This window comes from Mizuhopecten yessoensis, unplaced genomic scaffold, assembly GCF_002113885.1.
Source record: "Mizuhopecten yessoensis strain PY_sf001 unplaced genomic scaffold, ASM211388v2 scaffold4599, whole genome shotgun sequence".
NCBI classification, from domain to species: Eukaryota; Metazoa; Mollusca; class Bivalvia; order Pectinida; family Pectinidae; genus Mizuhopecten; species Mizuhopecten yessoensis.
Window position 1 is genome coordinate 551,361 of NW_018405627.1, and position 27,422 is coordinate 578,782.

A 27,422-nucleotide genomic window follows, 5' to 3' on the forward strand; every position below is an offset into this window, starting at 1 on the left:
TCTCCGAGGGGGCGCTGTATATATTCTGCTTTCACTTCATTGTTGTCGTCTGCCAAAATGGCTTCGAATATCGGGACCAGGAATGCCGATTGCTTCGCAGAGGCTTAGCAATGCATAAAGACGAAGCAGACGACACCATTTGACGTCGCAGTACTTACAGACTTCCTATTGGAAAGGGGAACCGTATGTGACCAAGCGGTGATTCAACCCAGTGAATTGAATACGCAACAAAAATGGAGAGATGTACTCAAACAATTATCTTATAGACATTTGTTGTTAATTATTAAATATTTGACATTTTATTGTCAAATGACAGTCAAATGTGATGTAATAAATCTATTATGACCCTTTCCCTCGGGAAGAGTTCTCTTATAGTGTTGTCTGGAGAGGTATAGTGCCAGTGAGATAACACTATAAGAAGAGAACAGTTCCCTCGGGAAAGTGCCATAATAGAATAATATTACTCAAGTAGTAATACACCTGTATTTTATATTTCAAGGCGGACTGAAAAATGTTGTTTTCACGAATGAATACAACAAATTTTGTTTATGTAATAATATACATAATATACATTCGTACCTATCTGTAGATATTTACTCATCACGTTTTTTTGCATATAACTTTCTGGAGACTCTTTTTATAAATTGAAATAATTGTAAGATTTGTATACCCTAAGTACCACGTGAGGTTCACAAAGCTCTGTACTTACTTGCGCCTATATTAGCCGTGTATAGCTAATAAAGAATCTGAATATGAAACTTACAGATCCGCTGTTTCAAACTTTGTTTGGCGTCTTTTTGTTGGTATAGATTTCCTATTGGTATATAGATATGATAGAAACTTTATTTATTTTACAACAATTATGAAACAAGATATTTCAACGTATATCAATAGCTCTTTTTTTGCTCGGATGTTAATGTGGGAGGAAACCGAAGTACCCGGAAAGATCCCACGTGGTCGAGCAAGTGACCTTGTTACTTTTCACGTCCGATCTGGTTCCTACTGTTGATACTGATTTCTGACTCTGCCCATATATGTTGGTGTTAATATTTGTTATTGTCACTTATGTCATCTCATAGCCCGAATGTTATCGGTCTGAAGCATCAACCATTGTTAGGAGACTAGTGTGTCGGCAGTATCACACCCATTCCGGGAAGGGTGACTAAAGTTTCACCAATTGTAAAAGTGTGTCAAAAAGGGTCTCCAATTCAGTTTAGGATCGTGATTCAAGTCATAAATTGTCGAAATCGTGTCTAAACACTCAACAGGAATGCGTATGAAGAGATGTGAATTTTAAGGAGATTCACCGATTGAAAGGAGTGTGTCTAAAATAGTATCCATCGTCAAGGGCGAGTTACCGCTTGTAAAGGGCGTGTCTTAAGAGCTACAAATGATTAAGAGCGTGTTTAAATTAAATGAATTTCATTATTTTCGTGACTAAAAGGTTACAGGAGAGTGTCTAAACCATACCATAGCGTTTCTAAAGACGGCCCCCTTGTTAGAGTATTTGCCAAGTGTTATCAATTTTAAGGACCGTGTCTGAAACATCATTGTTAGCGTTTCTAACAAGTCATCTATTGTAAGTAACGTCTTTAATAGAGTCACTCTTTCTTAGAAAGGTGTCTAAAGATTCTAAGTAGCGTCTGTAAAAGAGTCATTCTTTGTCATCAGCGTGTCTAAAATTCAACCATTCTAAGTAGTGTCTGTAATAGAGTCATCCTTTCTCAGGAGCGTGTCTAAATATTCAACAATTCTTAGGAGCATCAGTAAAGAGTCACCCTTTCTTATGAGCGTGTCTAAAAATTCAACCATTCTAAGTAGTGTCTGTAATGGAGTCACCTGTTCACAGGAGTGTGTTTAAAGATTCAACCATTCTTAGGAGCGTCTGTAAAAGAGTCACCTGTTCACAGGAGTGTGTCTAAAGATTCAACCATTCTTAATAGCATCTGTAAAGAGTCGACCATTTCTAGGAGCGTCTGTAAAGAACCTTTTTTTGGTGCATCTGGAATGAATAGCACGTCTAAAGAGTCTGCATTCGCTAGAAAGGTGTCTAAACAGTCACCTACTGTAAATGTTTGGAGCATGTTTTGAGAATCACCATTGTTGGAAGAGTCATTCTTTGTTTTGCAAAAGTATGTTTACATCTAAATAGTCCCAATTGACTAGGAGCGTGGCTCAAAGGTCATTATTGTTTTAAATTTATGTCAATATTTACCATAGCTAGGAGTTTGTAAAGAGACACTTATGGTTAGGAGTGTGTCCTAAGTGTCCTTCATTGTTAGGAGTGTATATGTAAGTAACCCATCTTTAGGAGCGTGTCCTAAGGGCCAAGCCCTGGTAAGAACCCATTGAAAGAATTACACATTGATAGGAACGTGTCTGTATGTTCATGCATAGTACAGGACAACAGAATACGGTTTACATGTCTAAGCATTCACTTATTGTAAAGACCATGTTTGAAGGTTCATTGGTTGTAATGGACTGTGTCTAAAGGTTCATTGGTTGTAATGGATAACGCTGGGGCCAGGTCAATAACAATAACCTAAGACAATGATTTTAACACATGTTTAAACTTTTATTTCAATAAATAAAAAAGATCACCATTATGACATGTATAACAAGTATAAAATAACTGACAACCAGTTTACTGATGGGACTGTAAACTGACGGAATGCACGTGGCTATAAATTTCATAAGTGTATATATAAATTTCACAGATAAAATTTGGACGGGAATCAGTGTCTATGTTAAGATAGATAAATAAGCATATTTAATTAGCTGGCACATGATACTTGAAGGCACACACTCAAGTGTATGATATCACAGGTCTGTTCCAATCAAATCCTGACCATGGATTATTTCACACAATCATGATGTCACTTCCTGTTTTCATGATGTCACTTCCTGTTCCAATGATGCAATTGGAATGGAGATATAAAGTTTCATTATCCAAAGGATGCAAATTCGACAGTGTTTTTTCACCACAAAATGTCTTGAATATGACTAAAGTGTCCCCGATGACATCCATGGCAGGGTGTTTTGATTGTAATGAATGCTTTTGGTCCCAAATTCTTGCACTAGATCACAAATAGACTTCTCTATGCTGCACCTGTAAAGCAAATGACAAATTCGTTAATTACTGATAATTAGTTTTCATTTTCCATGTTATTCACTCACTATTGAATGTTTAATATTTTGCTTGACCAGCCCCTTGAGGTTTGTACAATGCACATCATAGCAGATACAGAAAGTTATTGTAACAATGTCACTGTTTAATTAAATGTACAGTATTGTGTTCCAGTGTACTTTGCATTCAACATTCTTTGTCATGGCAGTAATTTCCGTTTTTTGTGTTTTTTTGTGTATTTTATAATACCAGGTTTTAATCAAATTTTAATCTTAGAAATGATTTCTCTGAAGTTTCATTTCAAATCAGTTTTACAAAAAAAATAATGTATTCTAATTCTACTCAGGAGTATTTTTTTTCTCTATAGTCTTGTGTTTTATTCATTCTCATTTAAAAATTATGTAAAAACCTTAAAACATAAAGCACATGTCCTGATAAGGAAAGTTTTATTAAACCATCTGATAGCATTACACTAACAAAGTGTAATTGGTATAGATTCTTGGATGCCAGATTATTTTCCAGAACACAGTATCTAGTATCAAGCATACTTATGACTATGATGTGATTTTAATCAGTCTGTTACCACGGATACATACCTTCCCCTTCAGTTTTGGTCTCCTCTTTCTTTTCCTCTTCACCTGTCAGGGTCAAAAGGTCAAATAATAGAAAACATGATATCTAAAGATACACGTACTATGGACAGAGTGGATAATTTCTCAAACTGATGCTAGTTGCAGGATGTAAATCAAACACTACATTTTGTACCGGATTCCGTGGTGTTGTTACTCATCATTTCTTTTTCTTTTTCTTCATTTGAAGCTAGTTGTATGAACTCTGCGATTTTTAAAAGTTTTAGAAATGTATGTGAACTTCAATGACAATTTAATTTAAGTGTCCATGTGTACTATTGACAGGATTTACCTTCTGCCTTTGCTTCCTCAGGCTTTGCCTCTTCTGGTTTTGTTTCCTCTTCTGTCTTTGGTTCTTCGGCCTTTTGTTCTGGTTCCTCCGTTTTTGTCTCCTCTCCGCCTGAAATACAAACATTTGTAGATGTTGTATGTGGCTATCAAATAAATATGCAAGACCACAGACTTGTGTTTTTCTAACGAATCAGAAAGCACAAGTTTATTGCGCGGACAAATATATTCAAGAGTGTATGGAGCGTACAAGTGAATATATACGTGCAATACAGAACGTTGTATTTCATGGTCTGAAAATTGCTTGTATTACTATAACAAGATTCAACAGGTATGTGATAAAAATATCATAATTATTCTACTAATTCCACCTCTGTCCACATGTTACTCTATGAAAAATATGATCAAAAGAATAATAATGGTAAGATAATTCGACCTTTACGACCTAGTGCATCACTTCATTTCAAAAACTTTGCTGTTTTTAACTTGTATGTTCAACAAAAAAATGCCCTCTTTTTTTAATTGTGAAGTCGTTGAAATCCGTAGTGGTTTCATTTAAACAGGAAAATTCTATTACTTGAAGTTATGCAAAAGCTTATTTTGAGAAATATTCAGTTTTTCTTAGTTCTAAAAGATGAAAGATATTTAAAGCAAATTTCTAGAATATGCTTTTCAGAAGTAAGTCAATTGCAACCAGGAAGTGACTTGTGATTGAGATATAATTCAAACTTTCCGAGTACATCATCATGATAAGCATTCACTGGACATTACATTTTTTCTCGTAAATTACATACAACATTTTGAGAGAGTCAAGGCTTGTTGATGTTTTTACGTCCTATTAACAGCTATGGTCATTTAAGGACGTGCCAGGTTTTGGTGGTGGAGGAAAGCCGGAGATCCCGGAGAAAAAACACCGACCTACGGCCAGTAGCTGGCGACCACTCCACATAGGTCTCGAACCCGCGACCCAGTGGTGGCGGCCTAGTGGTAGCAGAATGTCAGAAGCCTTAACCACTTGGCCAATGCAGCCCTGAGACAGAGAGTCAAAGTAATTTTTTCCAACAGAGCAACAGATCTAGGACTATATGGAGGACATACCTTCAGGTTTGGCCTCTTCTGTAGGTTTAGGTGTCTCCTCTTCCTGTTTTACCTCTTCCTCCTTCTTTTCTTCCTCCTTGGGAGCCTCCTCTGTCTTTTCTTCCTCTTTGGGAGCCTCTTCCGTCTTTTGTTCCTCTTTAGGGGTCTCTTCTTCTATAATGTGGAGTAGAATTATAAGTGAGCAAATAAATGAACATGCTGGAGATACGTTTATACAGAACTACTGTTTTTATGGGAAGGAATATTTTAAGATTTTGCAGATCATAAACTTGACTGTGAAATTGAGGTGTAATATACTGACAAATACAAATATTTTCACCAAAGTGATCTTGGTTTCCATTCAAAGATTAATAGCATGTTTTATAACCCCAAAACTTTGTGATAGTTGAAGATATTAAAAAATTTGATGTATATAGGCTTTATTTAGTTGACAACAAATTCAGAAATTTAAAGCAAATATTTAATTCAACAACTCTAAAACTTAAATTTGTGATAACTTGTGACCACAGAATGACCCGGCTGTAAAGTTTGGATTGGAACCTGTCTAGTCTAAAAACCTGTACATTGTAAATATCCTGAGCAGGAAGTGAAATGATATATGTGATTCATGAGATTTGATGTTTGTTTGTTACTTTAAAAGTATTTAGTCTTCATTCCGCTCAGAGTAATACTCCAATAATTCTGAGTAGGATTTCTGACAAATAATGTGTGCTATTTAGTATGCTATGATCATTTGTTGGCAATCCTCTTCTGATTCCCCCATCGAAGAACTGAAGTTAAAATAACACAACCAACATTTTTTTTAACTTGAAAGGTTTGGTTAATCCTTTCACCCCTTTGTAACTTCGGTAGACTCTGCCATGCATTGATATGGATGAGTCCATTATGGTCTACAGTGGTGAAAGGGTTAACAGTGCAATTAGCACTCTTTCAGCTTCATCAGGCAAATGATGAAGTGATCTTATTCTGTCCTGGTTCTATACCCATAGCCTTACTTGAGAGGATGACTTCACCGATGGTAATTAACTTATTATGCAAAGTGTGTCAGAACTGATTTGAACATCTTTGTCTTTTTTTTTGAACAATCGTTTGATATTTTACTTGTTTTATTTTCAAAGAAAGGAGTATCAACATATAGTTTCCATAGTTAATTTATAGTTTAAATGTGTCAGTTTGCCTGGCTTTGTATAAACATATCTTCGCTTGTGAATACCATTGGCTATTTCATCAAAGAATCCTACCATACAATCCACTTACGACCCACAACCAGAATGTTGGTTCTATCCTGAACCATTTTAACACCAGATTTCAATTTTCTATATGTTTTTTCAAATGTAAGTTAGGTTTTTGATAAGATTTTCAACCAGAATTGGCAGTCATTCCAATGTCACAACAATTTTACGCCTTTTATCCCTAGGTAATTGTAGTAGACTCTACCATACATTCATCTGGATGAGTCCATTGTGGTCCACAGTGGTGAAACGGTTAATGGCGTCAAGATCATCACGTAGGAGTTAAGATGTCATATTTACCAACTAAATTTAGCAGGTTTACATGAACGTAATGGAAGTCAAGATACCTATATGGTGTTTCTACTGACCTGTTTTGGCCTCCTCTGGTTTAGCTTCTTCTGTAAATGGAATAATTAAAGTTAATAACTTGCATTACAAATATTGGGCAACCTTATCTTTAATAAGATTCATCAGTACGGAAATTTGTATTTATTAAAGCTTTACTTTGCATATAAATTATAGCTTCGAAATATACTGGGCACTGATGGAAGGCATTACAAGCACATATGTATTGGGCACTGAAGATAGACATTGATTATATATTTCAAAAATGTTTGTTCTTTTTTTAATGTATTTTTTTATCAGGAAAAATTACAGCTTGCTAGCAATTAATAATGTTTCATCGAAACTGAAAATTAGTGGAAATCACAAGATATTCTAACATTAATTCAAGAGGCGAGGCAATCAAAACCTGAAAAAAATCAGCATTTACTTCAGACACAATTAACCCTTTCACCACTGTAGTGTAGACCATAATAGACTCACCCATATCAATGCATGGAAGAGTCTACTTAAGTTACATAGGGGTGAAAGGGTTAAACAGGGTACCATAGCTGTTGATGTTCCTTTCACAAATTAAAATATGTGTACTTACAAAAATTCAAAAATTGATCTGAACAGTCATCAGTAAGCATTAGTGAAAATGAAGAAATTGACAATTGACAAGATGGGTAAATACAGTCGAGAGCAAACAGCAAATAGTTAATGCTTGGTATGGAGCTGAAAGTATGGAAAAAAGTGTAATTTGTGTAAAAAAGAAAGAAAAAAAATTAGTAGGAATGTTGCAGTTTTTTTTTTGATCCTCCATTTTAAAGACCATTTTTCTGTTTGAGGAAAGTGCATTCCAGACAGTGCAGAAATAGGTTTTGCAACAAGATCAAAACTACATGCTTTCGCTTACTACTTTACAGGGTATGGATAACCTGTCCAACTGTTAAGGTTTTGAAATGGTTTTTCACATCATCAGACAAGTAACTCCTTTGACTCGCGGGAGTGGAATTCAAAGATGTTTAATAATATAGGTATAAGTATAGCCATTAACCAATATAGGTATAAGTATAGCCATTAACCAATAAGCGTACAGTAAAACATAATTAAAATCATGAAAACTTATAAAGGTTTAAAAAAAAGTTTATAAATGTCTAAGGGGTCAAATATGTAAGAGGTCGCATTTCTCTGGGTTAAACAAATTGTGCACAGAGGTCAAAGTGACAGTTTTATTGGCCATGACTCTTACAGAGGTCAAAAGGGCAAAGGGCAGAGGTTATAAGAGAACTGGTATATAGGTCATTATATCATATCATATCACATCATATCAATTTTTCTTGTGGTTCTTAATTTCTTTGATTAAGTGGGTAATCTTCATCTACAAATTCATAGGTAAACAAAGTAGTAACAAGTTTTACATAAACGATTTTCCGATTGAGTGGGTACTCGAAATCCACAATTCATGTACCCACAATATAGAAGGTGTTTTTTCAGGAAACCATGAAATCTGGGCCCAACGAAAATATCTGAATTCACAGTAGGTCATAATGGAAAATAGGTCGTAAAGGGCATATAGGTTGTAAAGGGAAACTGGGTCATAAAAGCAAATAAGTCAACAGGATAAATAGGTCAAAAGGGAATAGAGGTCATAGGTCATACAAGCATACATGACATTAGGGTATAGAGGTCATACATGTATGTAGATCAAACTGGCACATACTTTAATGACATAGTGATCATTAGGGCATAGAGGTCATATTGAAAGCACACAAGGTTGCAATGACACGGAAGCCATAAAAAAAGGTAAAACGATCACACAGGTTAGTGTATAATTGTCAGAGAACACACAGAGATAAATGTAAATCGGTAAGAACCTTCAGTTTTGGGTGGCTCCTCAGGGGCTTTCTCTTCCTCTGTAAGGGGTCAATCACAGTAAGTAGGGATACATACCAGGAGGGTACAATTTCATATTTTATGTAGAAGCCCGCAGGCAGATTTTTAAAAACTCTATCAGACTGATGTATTTAAAAATGCACAGTAAATGTTGAAATATTAACTATAGCCCTGGGCATCAGACAAATGGAACTGAACACCCCTGTATGCAAGGTATATAAAGGTCAAGGTCAAAATTTATCAGGGGCTAATTTATTAAAGAATGTTGTAGGCACCAGTATTTTCACTCACAAAATGTAGCATAATTATCAATATCTCATATTTTGATGATGATGGTGAGGTCAGAAGCGACTATCCTATCAATGACCAGTGTTTTAAAGATTTCCAACAGCAAATTTTACTCGAGTTTAAAGACAATTTTCCTTCAACTAGACTTTTCCTTAGCCCCAAAAATCCTTTTCTAAATTAAATGAATAACTCAAGTTAAGAAAAATTCTTAAAACTGGTGCCTAGCGTTCACACTGCCATTAAGGATTGCAATTTTAATCTTGACCCCATTAAAGAATTGGAAGAAAGAATAAGGTTGGGGAATGGACTCACAAGAACATCATTTCTGTGTGAAGGGTGAAAAAATTCACATGAACCATCATTCAGTTGGGTAGGGGTCCACTTTCACAGTACAATTGTTGCTTTTATTTTACATCAGAAATTCTCTCCATGATTAGAAGACAGCTGGAACTGGCCTAGCCTACTGTTCATTTTGAAACCTCTGCAAAATGATTGCCACAATTAATAGCCTTTGATGCGGGTTGCCATAGTTACAGGTTGCCATAGTTACCTTTTGGTTTCTCCTCTTCCGTAGGTTTTGCTTCCTCTGTTGGTTTCTCCTCCTCCTTTGGTTTGTCTTCCTCTGTCTTCGCTTGTTCAGCCTCTGTAACAGGACATCAGCAGAATTAACATCTTTCTCGCTGCCCACAATACTCGCTAATACATCAAAACCTTAAGACCACAGTTTCTCACCAATACTTCACTTGACGATAATCGCGGACAGTTCTCACCACTGTTCTGACAAGCATTGGAAGAATCCAGGTAGGTTCAGCTATTAACTAAGTCCATATGAAACATTTAATAAACGTATGGCTGACTCTATCATAAAGTTATTTTCATTTTATCTGATTTTTAATCATTATTATATATACATGCTCGCTCTTTCTAAAAATAACCTCATTTATTATTTTTTCATATTATTCCCGACAAGTGATTGGCCAGGAGTGCATCACGTGTCCACCAATAAAACACGATATTGACTTGGAGCGTGTGATTTTTATTGAAGGACTGGGTGTTTCTAAAAATAGAATTATGACGTGTCTCCAAACAATGCACCGTCCCACTTCTGAAGCTTTTTTTTTCAGATTGCTTGCATTACTGTTTTGTAAAATGATAAATTGTAGCCTTTAACTTCGGTCAATATCTGGATTTATCGACCAGAGAAAAGAAATATTGACCTCAGACTGCATCCTTGGTTAATATATCTTTTCTCGGGTCGATAAATCCAGGTATCGACCTCGGCCAAAGGCTATAATTGAATAGTCTACTGTAAACTGGTAAATTTTCGCTGATATTTAATTTTCGCCGTTTCCTCCCTCCTTACATTTAACATTACAGCAAATATTTGTAAACTACATAGTATACATAGTCATTATATATGAAGGGCGAATTCTATATTGGGCGAAAAAAATGGACATTTTACAGTCAAATTGTGAAAATTTGACTGGGTGCAAATTTGCAGGTATACAGTATCCATAGCAATTCACAGTGAAAACAAACATCTTGTTCAGAGGACTGAATCTAGAGCGTCCCAACACTGGGAGCCCTTATCAATAATTTGGAATAAATGCACATAGAAAAGAGATTAGATAAGTTCCAAAACTGCAATGGAATTAAATATCTGAAACGTAAAAATAACACAAATATACATATATTTGTATCTGGCCTATCATCTACGTATCTAATCTCAAAGAAATAACTCGAAATCAAGATTTAAAGAATGACAGAAACATATATATAGGATCTTAAATGAGGTTTCATTTCATATGAGCTTTTATGAAACGACTCTTAGGAGTTTTTATTTTTGCGAGCCTTGGCGAGCAAAAATTTAAACTTTGAGACGAGTTTCATAAAAGCTCATATGAAATGAAAACAAATTTAAGATCCATTTTGACAGGTTTTAAAGCCAAAATGTAGAGGGCTTAATAAAACGGAGACAGCCATTTTGTTGCGCCATTCACAATTTATGACGTTACGTCATTGTCCATATTATGACATCACAATCAATTTTTGACTAGCACACCCAATGAAAAACGCTCCAGGATATATTACACTAGTGACATATGCAAAAATATTACACGGACAAATTCACTGGATAACAGGCCGATTATGTGATAAATACTGCATACTAGGAAATATGTTGGCCAAGTCAAACTTTCACCATTCACCAGAATAATCCATGTTTGCCAAATGCTAATTTTGCCCTTATATGTTGTATTTGCCCTCATTACATAGGGTGAAAAAGGCGAAAATTAAACTGCTGCGAACATTTCCCGTATAGATTAGTTTATTCAACACTACCAGAAAAGTGCAGAAATAGCATTAGTCTGTTTGACTCATTTACCCCTTAAGACACATTTGAACTCTTCCAATTCAAAGGTTGGAATAGCTGATTATGAAATTTCAGGGGTGAATGAGTTAAAGCACATCTAACTACTTGATTCCCTTGGTGCCTTCATGCGCAGTTGTGCTGGATATTTTACTGTGCTTTGTGCTTTCATTTGTTTGTAAGTAAAGTGAATTGATTAGGAAACCACCACTGTGTTGATATGTGACAGGGAAATTCATTGTTGTGTTGCAGTAAAAGGGGAGATAACCGATGCTGAGGAACCAGATTCATGACACTATTACCGCATATATGATTGAACATCGTAGGTAGGAGTGTTCTCAATATTAACGAGCTTCACAAGTTAAGTAGGTGGAATACTTTTATTGCATGCCGACCGGTTTCGCCAGTTACGGCTCGTCAGGGCAAAGATACGCCTATTTTCAGCCCCTAAATTACCCTCAAAGTGGTACCTTTGACACGTGATGTTACATTTAACCACAGAGATTAATGATGTCCAATTGTCTTTCATCAGAAAGGGGATTAATTTATTACAAACTATTGGGATATCAGAGTGAGGGAACAGACTGCCAAGATGAGATAGGATTGGACTTTTAACAGATAATTCTAACACTGCATTTAATTATAATGTTTAATTTCTTTCTTTTTATCAGATAACATTAACAATCATATTCTATATTGATAACTTTGAAATGAGAGTTACCGTACTTGATAACAATGTAACGTCACGTGTACAACGTACCATGCACTTTGAGGGTACTTACGGGGCTGAACATTGCTGTATCTTTGCCCTGACGAGCCGTAACTGGCGAGACCGGTCGGCATGCAATAAAAGTATTCCACCTACTTAACTTGTGAAGCTTGTTAATGTTGAGAACACTCCTACCTACGATGTTTGATTTTTCCTATTGAGTGACTCCCTGCATACCCATTGGTATCCATTCTCCAGCGATCTTTGCCCTGACGAGCCGTAACTGGCGAAACCGGTCGGCATGCAATAAAAGTATTCCACCTGCTTAACTTGTGAAGCTCGTTAATGTTGAGAACACTCCTACCTACGATGTTTGATTTTTCCTATTGAGTGACTCCCTGCATACCCAATGGTATCCATTCTCCAGCGATCATACTACCTTAGGATCCTACCTATACTGGACCAGCATTGGCTCTCTCCCACCTTTCATATATGATTGAATATACTTAAGACATCATTTCAGCTACAATTCACCAATGATGATTTTTAAGTTTCTTCTATAATTCAAGTGCAGCAAACATTGTCTATAAAGACAGCCCAAGGGATAATGAAAACAGTCATAATATACAGGTGGTTTTTATTTAGGCAAATTGTTATATATTTATTTGGTTTTATAAACAGGTATTCTTTATAAACAGGTTTTCAGTCTAAGCTTCCAAGAAGTCTTAACAGACAGGTAGACTGTGATTATATGTTGTATATAGAGAAAAGTTATCTCTATAAATAGGTGGTCTTTGAGGCAGGTTTCACTGTAGTCAAGTTTGACCTTTTTTTCCCTTGTGATAAATACTTGATTTGAGATGCTAGGGTTTGTTTGTTTGTTTCTGTTTTAGGTCCTATTAACAGCTATGGTCATTTAAGGTGTGGTGGACGAAAGCTGAAGTTCCTGGAGAAAAACCACCGACCTACGGCCAGTACCTGGCGACTGCCCTATGTAGGCCTCGAACCCGCGACCCAGTGCTGGAGGGCTATAGTGATAGCAGAATGTCAGACGCCTTAACCACTTGGCCACCGCAATCCTGATGCTAGGGTCAGATATTGTAGTTGTTAGAGGTTGTCAAAGTGCAATGTGTTAGGTCGTGCAGATGCTAAATATGCCATGAAGTTTTCGAATTTGGCACTTACAATAACAGTGAGAGGGTGCACAAAGGAGCTTAGATACAAGCATACTAGTAGGGAGCATTATACAGAAGAAATAATTGTGAGGGTAACAATCTTAACTCATTCACCAACCTATGTGTCTTCAGGGGTGAATGAGTTAAAGTCAGATAGATTAGTACAGGGAAGACACTATACAGGATGCCAAATAACCTTTAAGTCTATGACGGTCCTCTGGTGCAGCATCTTCCACTTCTGTGCTTTTCTTGGTGACAGGTGTGTCTGTGAGGTTAGTAAAACGTATTTGTGGTAACACAATGGATAAATTAGATTTCCAAGATGGCAAACTTAACAAAGAGGAAATGCCAATATGATATCATGATCGTTTTTTAAAACTTTCTGCTAAAAATGCTTTAAAATCAAATATATTTAGACAGGAAATTTTCTAAATGGTGGGTTTCCCTTTTCATTTTTGAAGTACCTAGTAACTATGGAAACTTTGGTTCCATAAACACAACACCTGGTTATATTGTAACCTTGACATAAGGACTGTGACAACTGGAAACCATGATATCCTGGACTTCAGGACTACAACACCTCGTAACTACGGTAACCTAAACTTAAGGACCACAACCCCAGGTAACTATGGTATCCAGGACTTCAGGACCACAACACCTGGTAACTATGGTAACCTGGGCTTAGTAACCTGGGCTTAAGGAGCAAAACAACTGGTTACAATGGTAACCTGGACTTAAGGACCACAACACCTGGTAACTATGGTATCCTGGACTTCAGGACCACAACACCTGGTTATTATGGTAACCTGGACTTCATGACAACGGCACCTGGTTACTATGGTTACCTGGCCTTCAGTTCCACATCACCTAGTTACTAGGTTAATCTTGACTTAAGGACCACAACACCGGGTTACAATTTTAACCAGATCTGTATAATAACAGTATCATGGTAACTAGGAATTACCATAGTTACTATGTGTTGCTATTGTTGTTGACATCATTTAATGCAGAACTTGGTTACTATGGAAACTTGGAATGTTTTAAAATGTTTAAATAGCGATGTTGAAAATTTAATTTTGTAGTTTTTTAAACAAAAATAGATGGTACTCCAGTTCACCAAGTCACAAAGAGTGGTACCCACCTTGTTCTTTTGTTTCTGCCTGTTCTTCTTTCGGTGATTCTACATCTCCTACAAAAACAAAACAATATATATCATACATGATACATACACATACAACACTTCATCAGGAAACACTACCTATAAAACATTATGTCCAGACAACAATAACAATTTGGTAGCTTAATAGTTATTTTCATCTGACGTCATTTTCACAGGTAACAAACACAAAGATAATGTAAACATTATTTAAAGAATATATTTGATAGACAACTCTATCACAGGTATTTTTCGTAGATTACATACATTCTCAAGCTGAACTTTTTAAAAATTCTCTTTTCAATCTCTCAACAACTTTTCTTACAACTTTGCTTTCAAATTGATTCAAAATATAAAGACTTATCCTGTTATTTATTTTTTCATGAATATAAGTTAAACTTTTTTTTATAGTAATGCTGATCATATAAAAACATTAACCCTTTCACCACTGTAGACCACAATGTACTCATCCATATCAATGTATGGTAGAGTCTATTAAAGTTACATAGGGGTGAAAAGGTTAATAGAGGCAATGCTGAAAGAAATGGCTGTAAACAAGAAAATATATCAGAAAATACAAAACATAAATAAACTCTTCCATTGTTATACTGTCATGGCCACTATCTGCCCAATACTACTTAGTATCTTAAAGCTCTACTGTGTAATTCAAAGAGTCACTCATTTGATAAAATTGCTCTGGTTGAGCTAGAGAGATATTTCGCTACATTTATTTATTTATAATCGTTGATTTATACACATAAGGAGTCTTTTAGTGTGTAGTGATTCTGAGATTTTTCAAAAACCTTTCATCTGGAATAATAAAATGTATTTAAAAAGAGAAAAATATGTATGATCATGGCAATTCATTGTTCTGACAATGGATACACTATAGAACGTAACCTCCTGAAACTGTTATGCTAAAATTTATATTTCATACAAACAGGCATATGAACCAAAACACTTTCAATAATATATAATAATAATATAATAATATTTCTATTGTCGCAACATTGCCATGATGGGTACGCATAACAGACATTGATAAAGCAAGCAATTTAAGGATATCATACATTATGATACATGTATAAAAAGTCATTGAATAAATCTATAAAATCTATAAATATAAAATAAAAATCTGATTAGTAGTTTAATGTACCATAGTAAAAAATGTTTAGTATTTTAGTACAAAATACAGTAAAAATACTACATTTGGATCCCGAAAAATGGTATCTCCAGGATTCACAAAAATAATGGACATATTAAAAACTACTACATCTGGGTTCAGCTGAATCAAGCATTATCACCAAACTAAGGTAATACATGTAATAGATTTATCAAAAAAACTTTTTTTTTCAAATATGTAAAAATATGTGCAACATATTTACATTAATTTCAGAGTGTGATCAGAGTTTCAATATTATGTTTGCTTTTATTTCTCAATAATTCTGCAAACATCATAGATTAAACATTTACTTCATGCATGATTAAGTTGACAAGGCTTGATACAGATGAAAAGTGATCCTGGTATTTGTTTAGAAGTAACTGACCTTATACACCATTTGTTACTTATTACTTCATAATAAACAAATACAATGTGTTTAAAAAAGATTATCTTGTACAGGTATAGCAATATTTTATAACATAACGAGGTGAAGCAAGAATAAACAGGAACAAAAACAAATATTTAAAAAATACATTCAAGCGCATGCAATTTACTGCTTAAAAATATTCTGAAATTTGGATATCAATCCTGGTTATTTTAAATTTAGAGCTGTTTTGTATGTTATATTAAAACCGATCTCCTCTCCATCCTGTCTTTATTTCAATCAAGACGATTGTCAGCAAAATTGCAATAACACTATTAACTTTTAGAACTCTTCAGTTACTGTAAAACTGAAATCTGTCCTCAAGTTATCACCCCCTAAATTAGGGTTCAAAAGAAAACTTCATTTTTCAGCAATAAAACATGAAGTTAAAAGCAAGAAAACAACTTCTGGATAATATCGAAGAAACAGATTTAGGGTTCAAAAGAAAACTTCGCTTTTCAGCAATAAAATATGAAGTTCAAAGCAAGAAAACAACTTCTGGATAATATCGAAGAAACAGATTTAGGGTTCAAAAGAAAACTTCGCTTTTCAGCAATAAAATATGAAGTTCAAAGCAAGAAAACAACTTCTGGATAATATCGAAGAAACAGATTTAGGGTTCAAAAGAAAACTTCGCTTTTCAGCAATAAAATATGAAGTTCAAAGCAAGAAAACAACTTCTGGATAATATCGAAGAAACAGATTTAGGGTTCAAAAGAAAACTTCGCTTTTCAGCAATAAAATATGAAGTTCAAAGCAAGAAAACAACTTCTGGATAATATTGAAGAAACAGATTTAGGGTTCAAAAGAAAACTTCACTTTTCAGCAATAAAATATGAAGTATCAAGCAAGAAATCAACTTCTGGATAATATTGAAGAAACAGACAGCAGTTCATGTCGACTTCATTGTAAAGAGCTGAAACTACTGGGAAAATATAAACTCTTTATATTCCAAATGCTGTTAACCCTTTCACCACTGTAGACCATAATGGACTCATCTCAAATGAATACAACAAGATATAGGGAGATTTCCTGGTTACTAGCAGAAAACCAGGAAATCGTCAATATCGTTAAATCTCCAATACAGTTTTCTATCAAAGGGGTGATTTGTTGTATGGTTTCAGACGAATGGAATAGAAAATATTACAATGCTTTTTCTTTTTTCTTTTCTTTCTTTCTTCTTTATTTCCTTTTTTCTTTTTCATTTGCAATGCTAGGCTAAATCAGATCAAGATTGTTTGTCCCGTAAATTTTGTCCATGATAATTTATCAAATGAGATGCAGTAAACAAATCCACTAGTATCCCACTAACTCGTTCACCATGTTCATGTCTTCTTCCAACAATTTTAATGAAACTTTCATAACATCAAAGGAATTGATAAACGTCAGACATTCTTTGTTAGGTAAGATAACTAAAGTACTAATCCCAATGTAATGGCATAGGATATCTAGTGAAGAATGTGATTACTGTCTGAATAAGATATTACTTTTTTTTATATATAACTTTTTATGAACTATTTGATAAATCTTACTGATAAAAACCTTGATTTGTTTATCTCTGAAATTGGCAATAGGATTCAAGAAAAAATGTACATAAATTTCATAATTGTTTTTAAAATTGAAAAATTACTGTGGAGATTTAACTCTGCCAAGGGAGGTAACTTTGTAAATTTTCAGAAAATGTACTTTTGTATACTTTTGTCAAAAATTCAGAAAAATTCCAAAACAAAAAAAGAAAATAATCATTAAAAAATTAGTTCTTAATATATTCATAGAAAATTTAACATGCCCAATATTGAAATAAAATTCAAGAATTTCTTCCTTTTACAGCAACATTTTGAGAAAAAAACTCATGACTTTTCATACATGTGTGTTTTTGCGAATTTAGTAGAGACACACAACATAAAATCAAAAAAGATATTTGAATCATGACAGGATGCATTTTCTTTGTGAAAAACCACACTATTATCGAAATTTGTTATCATATATATTTACTAAGGGGTTTTGCTTGTAGAGGAAGCAAATAGTCCTGTTCAAAGGCTGCTGAAACAGACATTTCCTTGTTGGGACGGTACAATAATCAAAGCGCATGCAATGTTTACACTCAATGACAGATACTGGGAGAAAGGATGAGGAAACTCTTGACAGACAATCTCTATGATCTGATACATTAATGCAGCTACTACCAGGCCGGCCTATAGAAGTAGCAGATAGGACGGGAGAAGACATCCCCAGAACAAGGCTCGACAGTGGTGATTGACAGGGAATCAATGAGTACAATCATACAGATTGGTCAAGGCCATTACAACTAAAATGACCACAAGATAAAGGAGATTGACCACGTCAGCTGAAAGAGTGGATGCGATCGTCTTGAAGCCAGTCTTGGACCATAATTGAAACTTGGATGAGAGAGAGAAATAAATAAACCCAATCCTCTCAGGACCTGATTGAGGACAACAGTGTTAAATGCTAAAGATGACCTTAACATGACCTTGCTTTGACCTAAAAAGTCATCAAAACCTTACACAGTGGTCAGAATGGTGAAGTGCTGACCACAGAATACAGATACCAAGGAGATGTATAATCTATGTCAAACAGATCTTTAAATTGTTCTTTGACTTATCTTATAAGAAATAAACAAGTTTTTTTTTTTTTTGAGAAAATGCTCATTAAGGTTAACCCTTTCACCACTGTAGACCATAATGGACTCGTCTATATCAATGCATGGTAGAGTCTACTAAAGTTACATAGGGGTGAAACGGTTAACCTTAATATTCATGACTAAAATTTGTATTTCCGGCGTGTTCTTTGAATTTTTCTATATTCTGATGGCCTCCCTAGGAGGCTGAAACACAAATAACAGGAAAATAGAGAAGTGTGCTTCCACCGAGGGTCGAACCAATGACCCCCAGCTTCCTAATCTGCAGCTGTACCAAATGGAACTAAAGGGAAACTAGAGGGTAACTATCATCCTATGTGCAATTGTAACCTGCCACACATATATATCAAGTAAAAAAGTGCTAATGTGATCCAGATGGAGTAGTCAACAAACATCTTCTACCTTTAGTAAAATTTAAAAGTGTATAATATACAAGTAGGTTCAAAGTGCACTATATGAGGGATACTTCCCTGGTTATATTAGCTAGAAGATGATGAGTCCCTGATTATATTAGCTAGAAGTAGATGAGTCCCTGGCTATATTAGCTAGAAGAAGATGAGTCCTTGAATATATGAGCTAGAAGAAGATGAGTCCCTGATTATATTAGCTAGAAGATGAGTCCCTGGTTATATTAGCTAGAAGACGAGTCCCTGATTATATTAGTTAGAAGATGAGTCCCTGATTATATTAGCAAGAAGATGAGTCCCTGGTTATATTAGCTAGAAGATGAGTCCCTGGTTATATTAGCTAGAAGATGAGTCTCTGGTTATATTAGCTAGAAGAAGATGAGGGGTTTTTGATACACATGCAAGGCTACAGGATAAGTATATATAATGTACAGGGTTTTACAGGTAAAGTCAGGAATACCAAAAAAATAAGAATTACAAGTGACAATATCAATAGCCTTGTACCTTCCTTCTGTTCAGAAGGTTCCTCGGTCTGTTTGCTTTCTGGAAAACCAACAAAACAATTGTCTGCATTAATTGACCTTATGAATGCTACCATTCAATGATAATATAACATTTGTATTCCAAGAGCACCTTACAATTGTTTGATTAATTTAATTCACAAAATGTGTATATTTATCAACTATGAACTAAAAATTTGACAGCCTGTTTCTACCCTATGAAAATTATGATGATGCAAAGTATCATAAACTGTGGCTTGATTTGTTTCTGTCATGTACACAGAAATAATTTGTCACCAAGATACCAAAATGCATAAGAAAACAAAGAACTTTATCATGAAAATTTCACCAATAAGAAAAAAAGTTCAGAAGAAAAATATGACAAAACTTTGGAAGAAATAACAACACCAAAAAGTTTTCACCAAAAATATTCCCAGAGAACAAATGAGCAGAATACATAAATATTGCAGCTATTTCATTGAAGGTAAAGGGTAATACCTGTTTGCTCTTTGCTGGGTTTATCTTCCGCAGATTTCCTCCCTTCATCTGTGAAATTCATTGATTCAATGATATAGCTGACAAATCAGGAACACAGATAGGTAGATCATGGACTTAGAAAATGTTTCGGTAAACACTTGACTATAATGACAGTTGGAAATCATAAAATGATAAGCCAGTGATGTGTAAGTGACGAATATGATTTGAGAGGGCTTACATAGCCATAGCCTGTTGCCCATCCTTTTGACGTTCCGTTTGAATTTATTGAAATGAAATATGAGGTTATTATGAAGAAAATCTCACCCCGAGAATCTCACCGTGAGAATCATGATTTTTTTTTTGTGTCATATGCTCAGGGTAGGAAAATATATATTTCCCCACCCCTTTAAAGGATGTAACGGCAAAAATGACTGTTTTTTAAGCAAACTGCCAAGATATGATATCATGTCATCTGATTATAAAACGTGACATCAAATGAAGCTTGAGGAATTACACACAGAATAAAATATGGGACACAAACACAGTCCAAGGTGGGAGAAAATGATTAAAACTCAAAATAAAACATACAATTCTACTTGATAGTATCTTAATTAAACATCTATACATATCATATTAATATTCATGGCTTATTTTCAGGCAAAATACAATCAAAATAAAAAGTTCTCTTCATAAGAATCTACATGATAAATAAAATAGATAAAAGTACAAATTGTTAGTAATAACTGTTTCCAGCTGTATAATAAAGCATGCAGAAATATAAGGCACATTTTTTTTAGAAAAAGTTGTCTACCCCTGACAAAAGTTGTCTCCCTTGCTATGCACATCTTGTTCTTTTTAGACAAATCTTCTCCCTTTGACCATGATTGTCCCTCACACACGTTTTGTTTTCTGGCTAATATTTTCTCCCTTTACAAAGATTGTTTCCTTGTCATTATGAGGTCACCTTTAAAAAGTTTGCATTTAAGTTCATTACAAACTGTCCCTCTAATATAGATTGTCTCCCTTGGCCAAAAACTGTCACCCTTGTTCATCATGCAAAAACAATCTCCCTCAGAGAGATTCTTTCGAATTGCGTTCCTGTTTTACACCAAAACTGTTGTCTCTCTTGTCACTTTTATTACAATTTTATCCCCATTGCCATAAAGAGATTTAATTCATATTCAGAATAGATATACCACCTTCTTTTCAAAAACTATTAATATCAAAACACTTAAATAACAATAGCAAACAACATACAGGGCAGTAAATTTAGCAAGCACTCATCTTAAAATATGACATAAAAATATCAAAGCATAAACCTACAACATTTAATAAATGCTTGCAAAATTAATTGCTAATAAAATAATAAGACTCATATAAAAAAGGAATGAATGAATTGTTCTGTGAAGGAAATATGACACAACCATTTTTTTATATAAGAAATTGTGAATTAGAAGCATTACAAACATATCCACAGCGAAAAAAACGAAGAAAAAAATGACAAAATTCACTTTACTACTGAAGGTTTATATTTGATCTCCTATCCTACTCAATAAAGACAGCATATGATAAGGAGCTACCAATAGTAATTGTTATGGTTCCAAGCTCTTTGGAACTTTATCACCATGACTTTATAAAAACCCTGAATTTCACTCTTCAGATAGAAAAGTGTCAATGACAGTGATTTGGAGAGTTAATGATACTACCGTGACTAAAAATATAACCTTGAAAGCCAACAGATAGAAAAGGGACTGTTTTTGGTAGTTCCTTCAATAGAGAGTATATGCTATCACCATGACAATAAGTATAACCATGTTAGTCACCAGACGGAATGGTGTTAATAACAGTACCTTGGTTAGAGGGTACGTTTTGACATCACCATGACAACAAGTATTAAACCCTGAGAGTCACCAGGTATAAAAGCATTAATGATAAAAGCTCTTTGGTTTGAGAGTACATACTATATAACCATGACTATACAAGTATGATCAAGAATGTCACACGATAGAAAAGTGTTAATGAGTGAGTTTCTTCATTAAGAAGTATAAAATATCACCATGACTACACGTAAAATCCTGTATGCTACCACATAAGAAAGTGTTAATGATAGTTTCTTGGTTACAGAGTATCACCATGACTACAGGTATAATCCTATTTGTCACCGCAAAGAAAAGCGTAAATGACAACTCTTTGGTTAGAAGGTATATAATATCACCATGACAACAAGTATATTACCTTGAAGGTTACCAGATAGAAAAGCATTATTAAATATGCAGTTTCTTGGTTAGAGAGTATAATATATCACTTTGACTACATTTAGTATAATCCTGAATATCACCAGATAGAAAAGGGGTAATGACAGCTCCTTGTTAGAGAGTTTCTAGTATCACCACGACTACCCAGTTAGAGGATTAATCTGGTGTAAAATGTGACCTCTGACCTTGTTCCTCTCCTTGCTGTTCTGTTGTCTGATCTCCACCCTCCGCACTTTCCTCTTTCTTTTCTTCTCCTTCCCCCTCTGACAGATGAGAGCGAGGATGATACATGAATTGATGTCAACATTATGCATGTAAAAATGTAGCTAATATTCAGCTATTGAAAAAATATTGCATCACAGATGACTTATTTATGCTAACATTTAAAATCTCATTAATGACATACGATAATGTAATTCTTATAAAAAAAATAAAGTGAAAATGCTGAAATTGTAAAAACATGTCAATCCCTATTTACAATTATTTCATGCAAAGTTTTGATTACTCACTACCACGGTAATACCAACATGTAACCTGTATTAAGTAAACCAGATTACATTGGAATGTTACATTTCACACTTCAAAATCTTGAACTAGGACATGTTGCAGTTCAAAAATACAATGCTGAAAGAAAGCAAGCAGAATGTGTACAGCTACCCATTACTCTAGAGCCCACGATCACAAAACAGTCTGACACTTACATCCAAAATTCAAATGTTGATTACATGATTTTTTTAAATCAATCTAGATTTCATGACACTGTCTTTTTTACACAATACATATACGTGTATATACATGTAGACGAAACTAAATCATATTTTTATGTAAGCAAAAATAATTTCAAAACATTCAAATTTGGACTTGAGTCTAAAACATTTTGTGATCTCTAGGCTAGGTATAATCTAGCAGTAATGAAATGAATATTTGTACCAGGAAGTAGCGAGAAGTATACAGCAGTCTGTCTTAATGGAAGATGAGGCCAACAATACCTGTCTATAATGTAGAGAACCCATCATTTGTAATATAGTTATATGGTCATAACAATGTAGAGTATCTTAAAAATTTTTGAGGAAATGAAAAAAAACCCAACCAATTTACATCAAATTTTCAGTATATCATAAGACTGATGATCTGCTATTTGCAGGTTTTTGGATTATATATAAGCTTCGACAAGACAGACTACAGTCTACTTGAAATACAAAGTAATTTTTGTATCCAATCATTCTGGCAGAGGGAATAAAATCAGGTGTACATGTACCAGAGAAGTTATAGAATGCTGATGATAAAATAGAAATCAATACTTAAGCCTCAAACAGCTGAACAATCCGACATCAACACTAAAGCAATTAGGGGAAATGAACACCGCAACATGTCTCCTCAAAGCTGATGTCATGTTCATAGCTTTGGAATTATTAACAGCAAAATTTAAGTACACAAAAAAGCATGAGAATGGAAGTCATAATACCTTGAAGAGTAAAGAAAAGAGTTTGCAGAAGTTCACAAAAGCAGAGTACATATGTACTAGCAGTTTGAATGTTGACAAACATTTGTAAGCACAGCCAAATTTAGAAAGAGCAGTTGGTAAGGCAATATATGCATGAATAATTACGGTCTTCGAAATCGGTCAGAGGCTTGTAAGCTGCTCAAGATCTTGAAGCAACAAGTAGTGTAGAAGGTGTAAATGAAGAAAAATGAGGGAAAAAAATAAACAGGAAAAATCTGAGAAACCATTGATAAGATTCAGCAGAAAATATATAATATTAGAGAGAGAAGTTAATTATTTTCTAACTCACAATGAAAACAGGAAGTCCGCAGAAACCAAGTATACGTTCATAAAAGCAGGCTTGTTTGTAAGTTGTCACGTTCTGACAGCAAAGTATTAAAGTTGAGACAAACTAATAGAGTTACATGATAAGATTCTAAAAATTAAAGTTAAGAGACACCCACACCAAATTATAAATGATTAGGATACCGCCAAATGGAGGAAGACAGAAGACAGAAATCAGAATAGATGAATAGCATCCAAGGATTGAAACCTTTTTGTTCTTCTCCTTCTGTCTTTTGTTGTGCTTCCTCTCCTGCCTCTTCTGTCTTTTCCTCTGATTTTTCCTCTGACATAGGAGATAATCGTTACAATACAATATTTGTTTGTGTTTGGTAGTGATACATTGGTCAGTTATTATAAAAATCACTCCCTGTCACAGAATGGCCATTGTAACACCTGAGTCTCAAAATAACATTTCATTCAATATTGAAATACTGAATTTATTATTTTCGTATACAAATCTGCCCAAAATACGAAAAAAATCATCATGTAAAAATTATTTTGAAATGAAATTATTCAATAATTACTATAAAACCTACAAACATACATGCAAATGTATTGCCATGCTTATATCAGAAAAAAACATTCTCCAAAAAATTGAATATTTCATATAAATTAAGTAAGCCTGATACTTCACTAACTTTGTTAAATCAGGCGAGTTACAAATATATAAAATATAAGTGTACTACACTAAGTCTACTGGGGTATAATTTCTACATAACTCACCTTGCTCTTGCATTTCTGCCTCGTCTAACAATTCCAACAGGAAAAGAAATTGGTTAATTGTATAACATATATGCTAATGAATTATATTCCCTTTGCATGAAAAAAATTAAACTAATTTTATAAAAGAAAAAATTGTTTTAAAAAGACCTGAATCTACTATAAATGTCTATTGGCAGCACTTTATCATGCTTTATATATAGTCAGCACTTTTTGAAAGAATGAAATAGAAAAAAAATCACATTGTTACTATTCCTCAAATCTTATCCACAATCCAACAGTGAGGCCTAAAGCAACACACAACTGAATCTTACAAATATTTTTAAAACTTAAATAAGATATCATTGTACAGGATTAGAATATGCTTAACGTATCTTTTATCAATCATAAAAAAAAACATTCACAAATGCATTGTACAATAATTTTTTACAAATTCATTCACCCCTGAAGACAAATTTGAAATCTTCCAATTCAAAGGTTGGAATGGTTCATTATGAAATGTAAGGGGTGGATGAGTTAATAACGCCAATTTTCAATAATAATAATAATATACAACATTTATATAGCACCCTATATAATTTGTAAAATTACTCTAAAGCGCTTATAGAAAAACACAAATATTAAGGAAAAATCTTTGTAATCTATAAGCATAGTGTTAGGGCAGCCATATCACATACAGATATATAAAATGTTTACAGAGTACACAAAATAAACCAAGGGGTATAGGCTAGGTAATATATATATATATATAACAGCACATACAGACTTGTTAAAAGCGACAGAAGAAATCCATTTGTCTGACAAGCGTACAGGCAGCGACTACTTAGGTCTAGATACAGATCCCACTATAGCTGCTGGTTGGCTGTCATTTGACCAAAGTCTTGTCAGATAATGTTCAAATTGAATACCAAGTGAGTTTTTCTTTTTACAATTATACAAACTTTCCATCACAATATTCTAATGCCAAGAAAGTGATATTTTACGTTACATTCTTTATGACAAGGAAGAGGAAGAAATCACCACAAATTATGATGTCAGTTGTCACATTGCTAATTCGTTTGAATATGATGTTGCAAAGCGAAGCTTCCAACAAAAACATATTAATCACCCGAACGGCTGTTTATTTCACGAGTCGTAAGTTGCGAAACACATACATGTTGTTGTAGAAAAATAAAAATAAATGTTAACTGTTAATGCTATAGAAAATAAAAGTCTGGTTATTTGTTTTTTGTCGTAGATTTAGAATAAAATTTATAGCAACATACACATAGAGTACTGCACAACCTTACAAAGGAGCAACTTTAACATACAATTCTGATTGGTCGAATAATTGATATGACTCGATCTTAGGACATAACAATTAGCGAGATGAACAAATGATAAAAATATGTCTGACAACCACAAATGAGGGACAAACAATATTAGTAACAAGCACAAAAAGAGGAAGTTAGCAACTGCAACAAACAGACACAAAAACACATGGTACTATCTGTGAGGCAAACAGATACACAAACACACGGTACGCTCTGCGAGACGAACAAACAATTAAACCACACGGTACCCTCTGTGAAACAAACAGACGCAAAAACACATAGTACCCTCTATGGGACAAACAGACGCAAAAACACACGGTTACTCGCTGTGAGATGAACAGACAAACAAAAAACGCTGTACCTTCCGCTGCTTCTGAGCTCTGATGACGAGGCTGACCTTGAGTATTTGGACTTATATTTTCTATGAAATGTTTGTTTGGATTCATTGACTCCGTTTAATGGTTAAATTATCCAGCTTAAATTATCAATGTTAAACTGAGTTGTGCAAAATGAAATGACTTCATTGTAGGTTAATTGAAGTTGAATGCAAGATTCTGTTTTATGATGCTTAACTCCTAATATCGTAATCTTTCAAAAAAACAACACACCAAGAGATGCCATTTTACATACAAAATAACCTAGCACCATAAAAGTATAGAGCTTCCATTCCCTGGGCTTTTCTTCTGGTTGGTCGATTACCCCTTTTATCCTTTTGAATTGTCTTCATCTCCTTCAGTTCCTTGACTTCCCTGGACTACCACTGCCCTTTTGATCGCTGTGACACCTTTGGTCACATTGACCTCCTTGACCCATTGACCTTATTGGTTCCCATGAGGTCCTATCCCCCCTATAGTTCATTGACCTTATTGGTTCCCATGACGTCCTCTCCCCCCTATACTTCATTGACCTTATTGGTTCCCATGATGTCCTCTCCCCCCTATAATTCATTGACCTTATTGGTTCCCATGACGTCCTCTCCCACCTATACTTCATTGACCTTATTGGTTCCCATGACGTCCTCTCCCCCTATACTTCATTGACCTTATTGGCCCTCTTGGTTGCTTTGACATTCTAGGTTCCCTTGACCCTCTCTTAACAATTTTGCTTCCCTTGACCTTCTTATTTGCCTTAAGGTTCCCGTGAAATCCCTAGTTCTCTTGACCATCATAAGTCCCTTGACCTCCTTGACCCATTGACCTTCTTCGGGTCCCCTTGACTCCCCCTTTAAATCTGCCACCATGGTATATTGTACTGTTCTTTATATATATATATAAATATCATTCAAGCTATGGTAATAATTTATACATGCAGCCATGCTCAACGATATATGTGCACAGTATATCAGATTTTTCAAATAAAATTCATGCACTAATACACAAATGTACTT

At 34.5% G+C, this 27,422-nt stretch overlaps 1 protein-coding gene across 16 annotated transcripts in view; it reads right to left on the reverse strand.

The window, feature by feature from the left end:
• Window positions 1-2,554: 2,554 nt before the first annotated feature.
• LOC110449371 (thioredoxin domain-containing protein 3 homolog) overlaps window positions 2,555-27,422 on the reverse strand; it is a 62,613-nt gene continuing 37,745 nt past the window's right edge. For 7 of the 16 annotated variants that reach the window (XM_021496210.1, XM_021496203.1, XM_021496208.1 and 4 more), the window contains 14 exons: window positions 24,726-24,749; window positions 24,211-24,285; window positions 22,360-22,437; window positions 19,941-19,988; window positions 19,447-19,494; window positions 14,276-14,323; window positions 13,331-13,399; window positions 9,433-9,525; window positions 8,576-8,614; window positions 6,743-6,772; window positions 5,143-5,295; window positions 4,049-4,156; window positions 3,724-3,765; window positions 2,555-3,109 (listed from right to left, as the gene is read on the reverse strand). In XM_021496210.1, the coding sequence (XP_021351885.1) occupies window positions 3,099-3,109; window positions 3,724-3,765; window positions 4,049-4,156; window positions 5,143-5,295; window positions 6,743-6,772; window positions 8,576-8,614; window positions 9,433-9,525; window positions 13,331-13,399; window positions 14,276-14,323; window positions 19,447-19,494; window positions 19,941-19,988; window positions 22,360-22,437; window positions 24,211-24,285; window positions 24,726-24,749 (866 nt within the window). In that variant the 3' untranslated portion in view covers window positions 2,555-3,098. The remainder of the gene's footprint in view (window positions 3,110-3,723; window positions 3,766-4,048; window positions 4,157-5,142; window positions 5,296-6,742; window positions 6,773-8,575; window positions 8,615-9,432; window positions 9,526-13,330; window positions 13,400-14,275; window positions 14,324-19,446; window positions 19,495-19,940; window positions 19,989-22,359; window positions 22,438-24,210; window positions 24,286-24,725; window positions 24,750-27,422) is intronic. The other 9 variants (XM_021496202.1, XM_021496209.1, XM_021496207.1 and 6 more) reach the window with 9 other exon arrangements.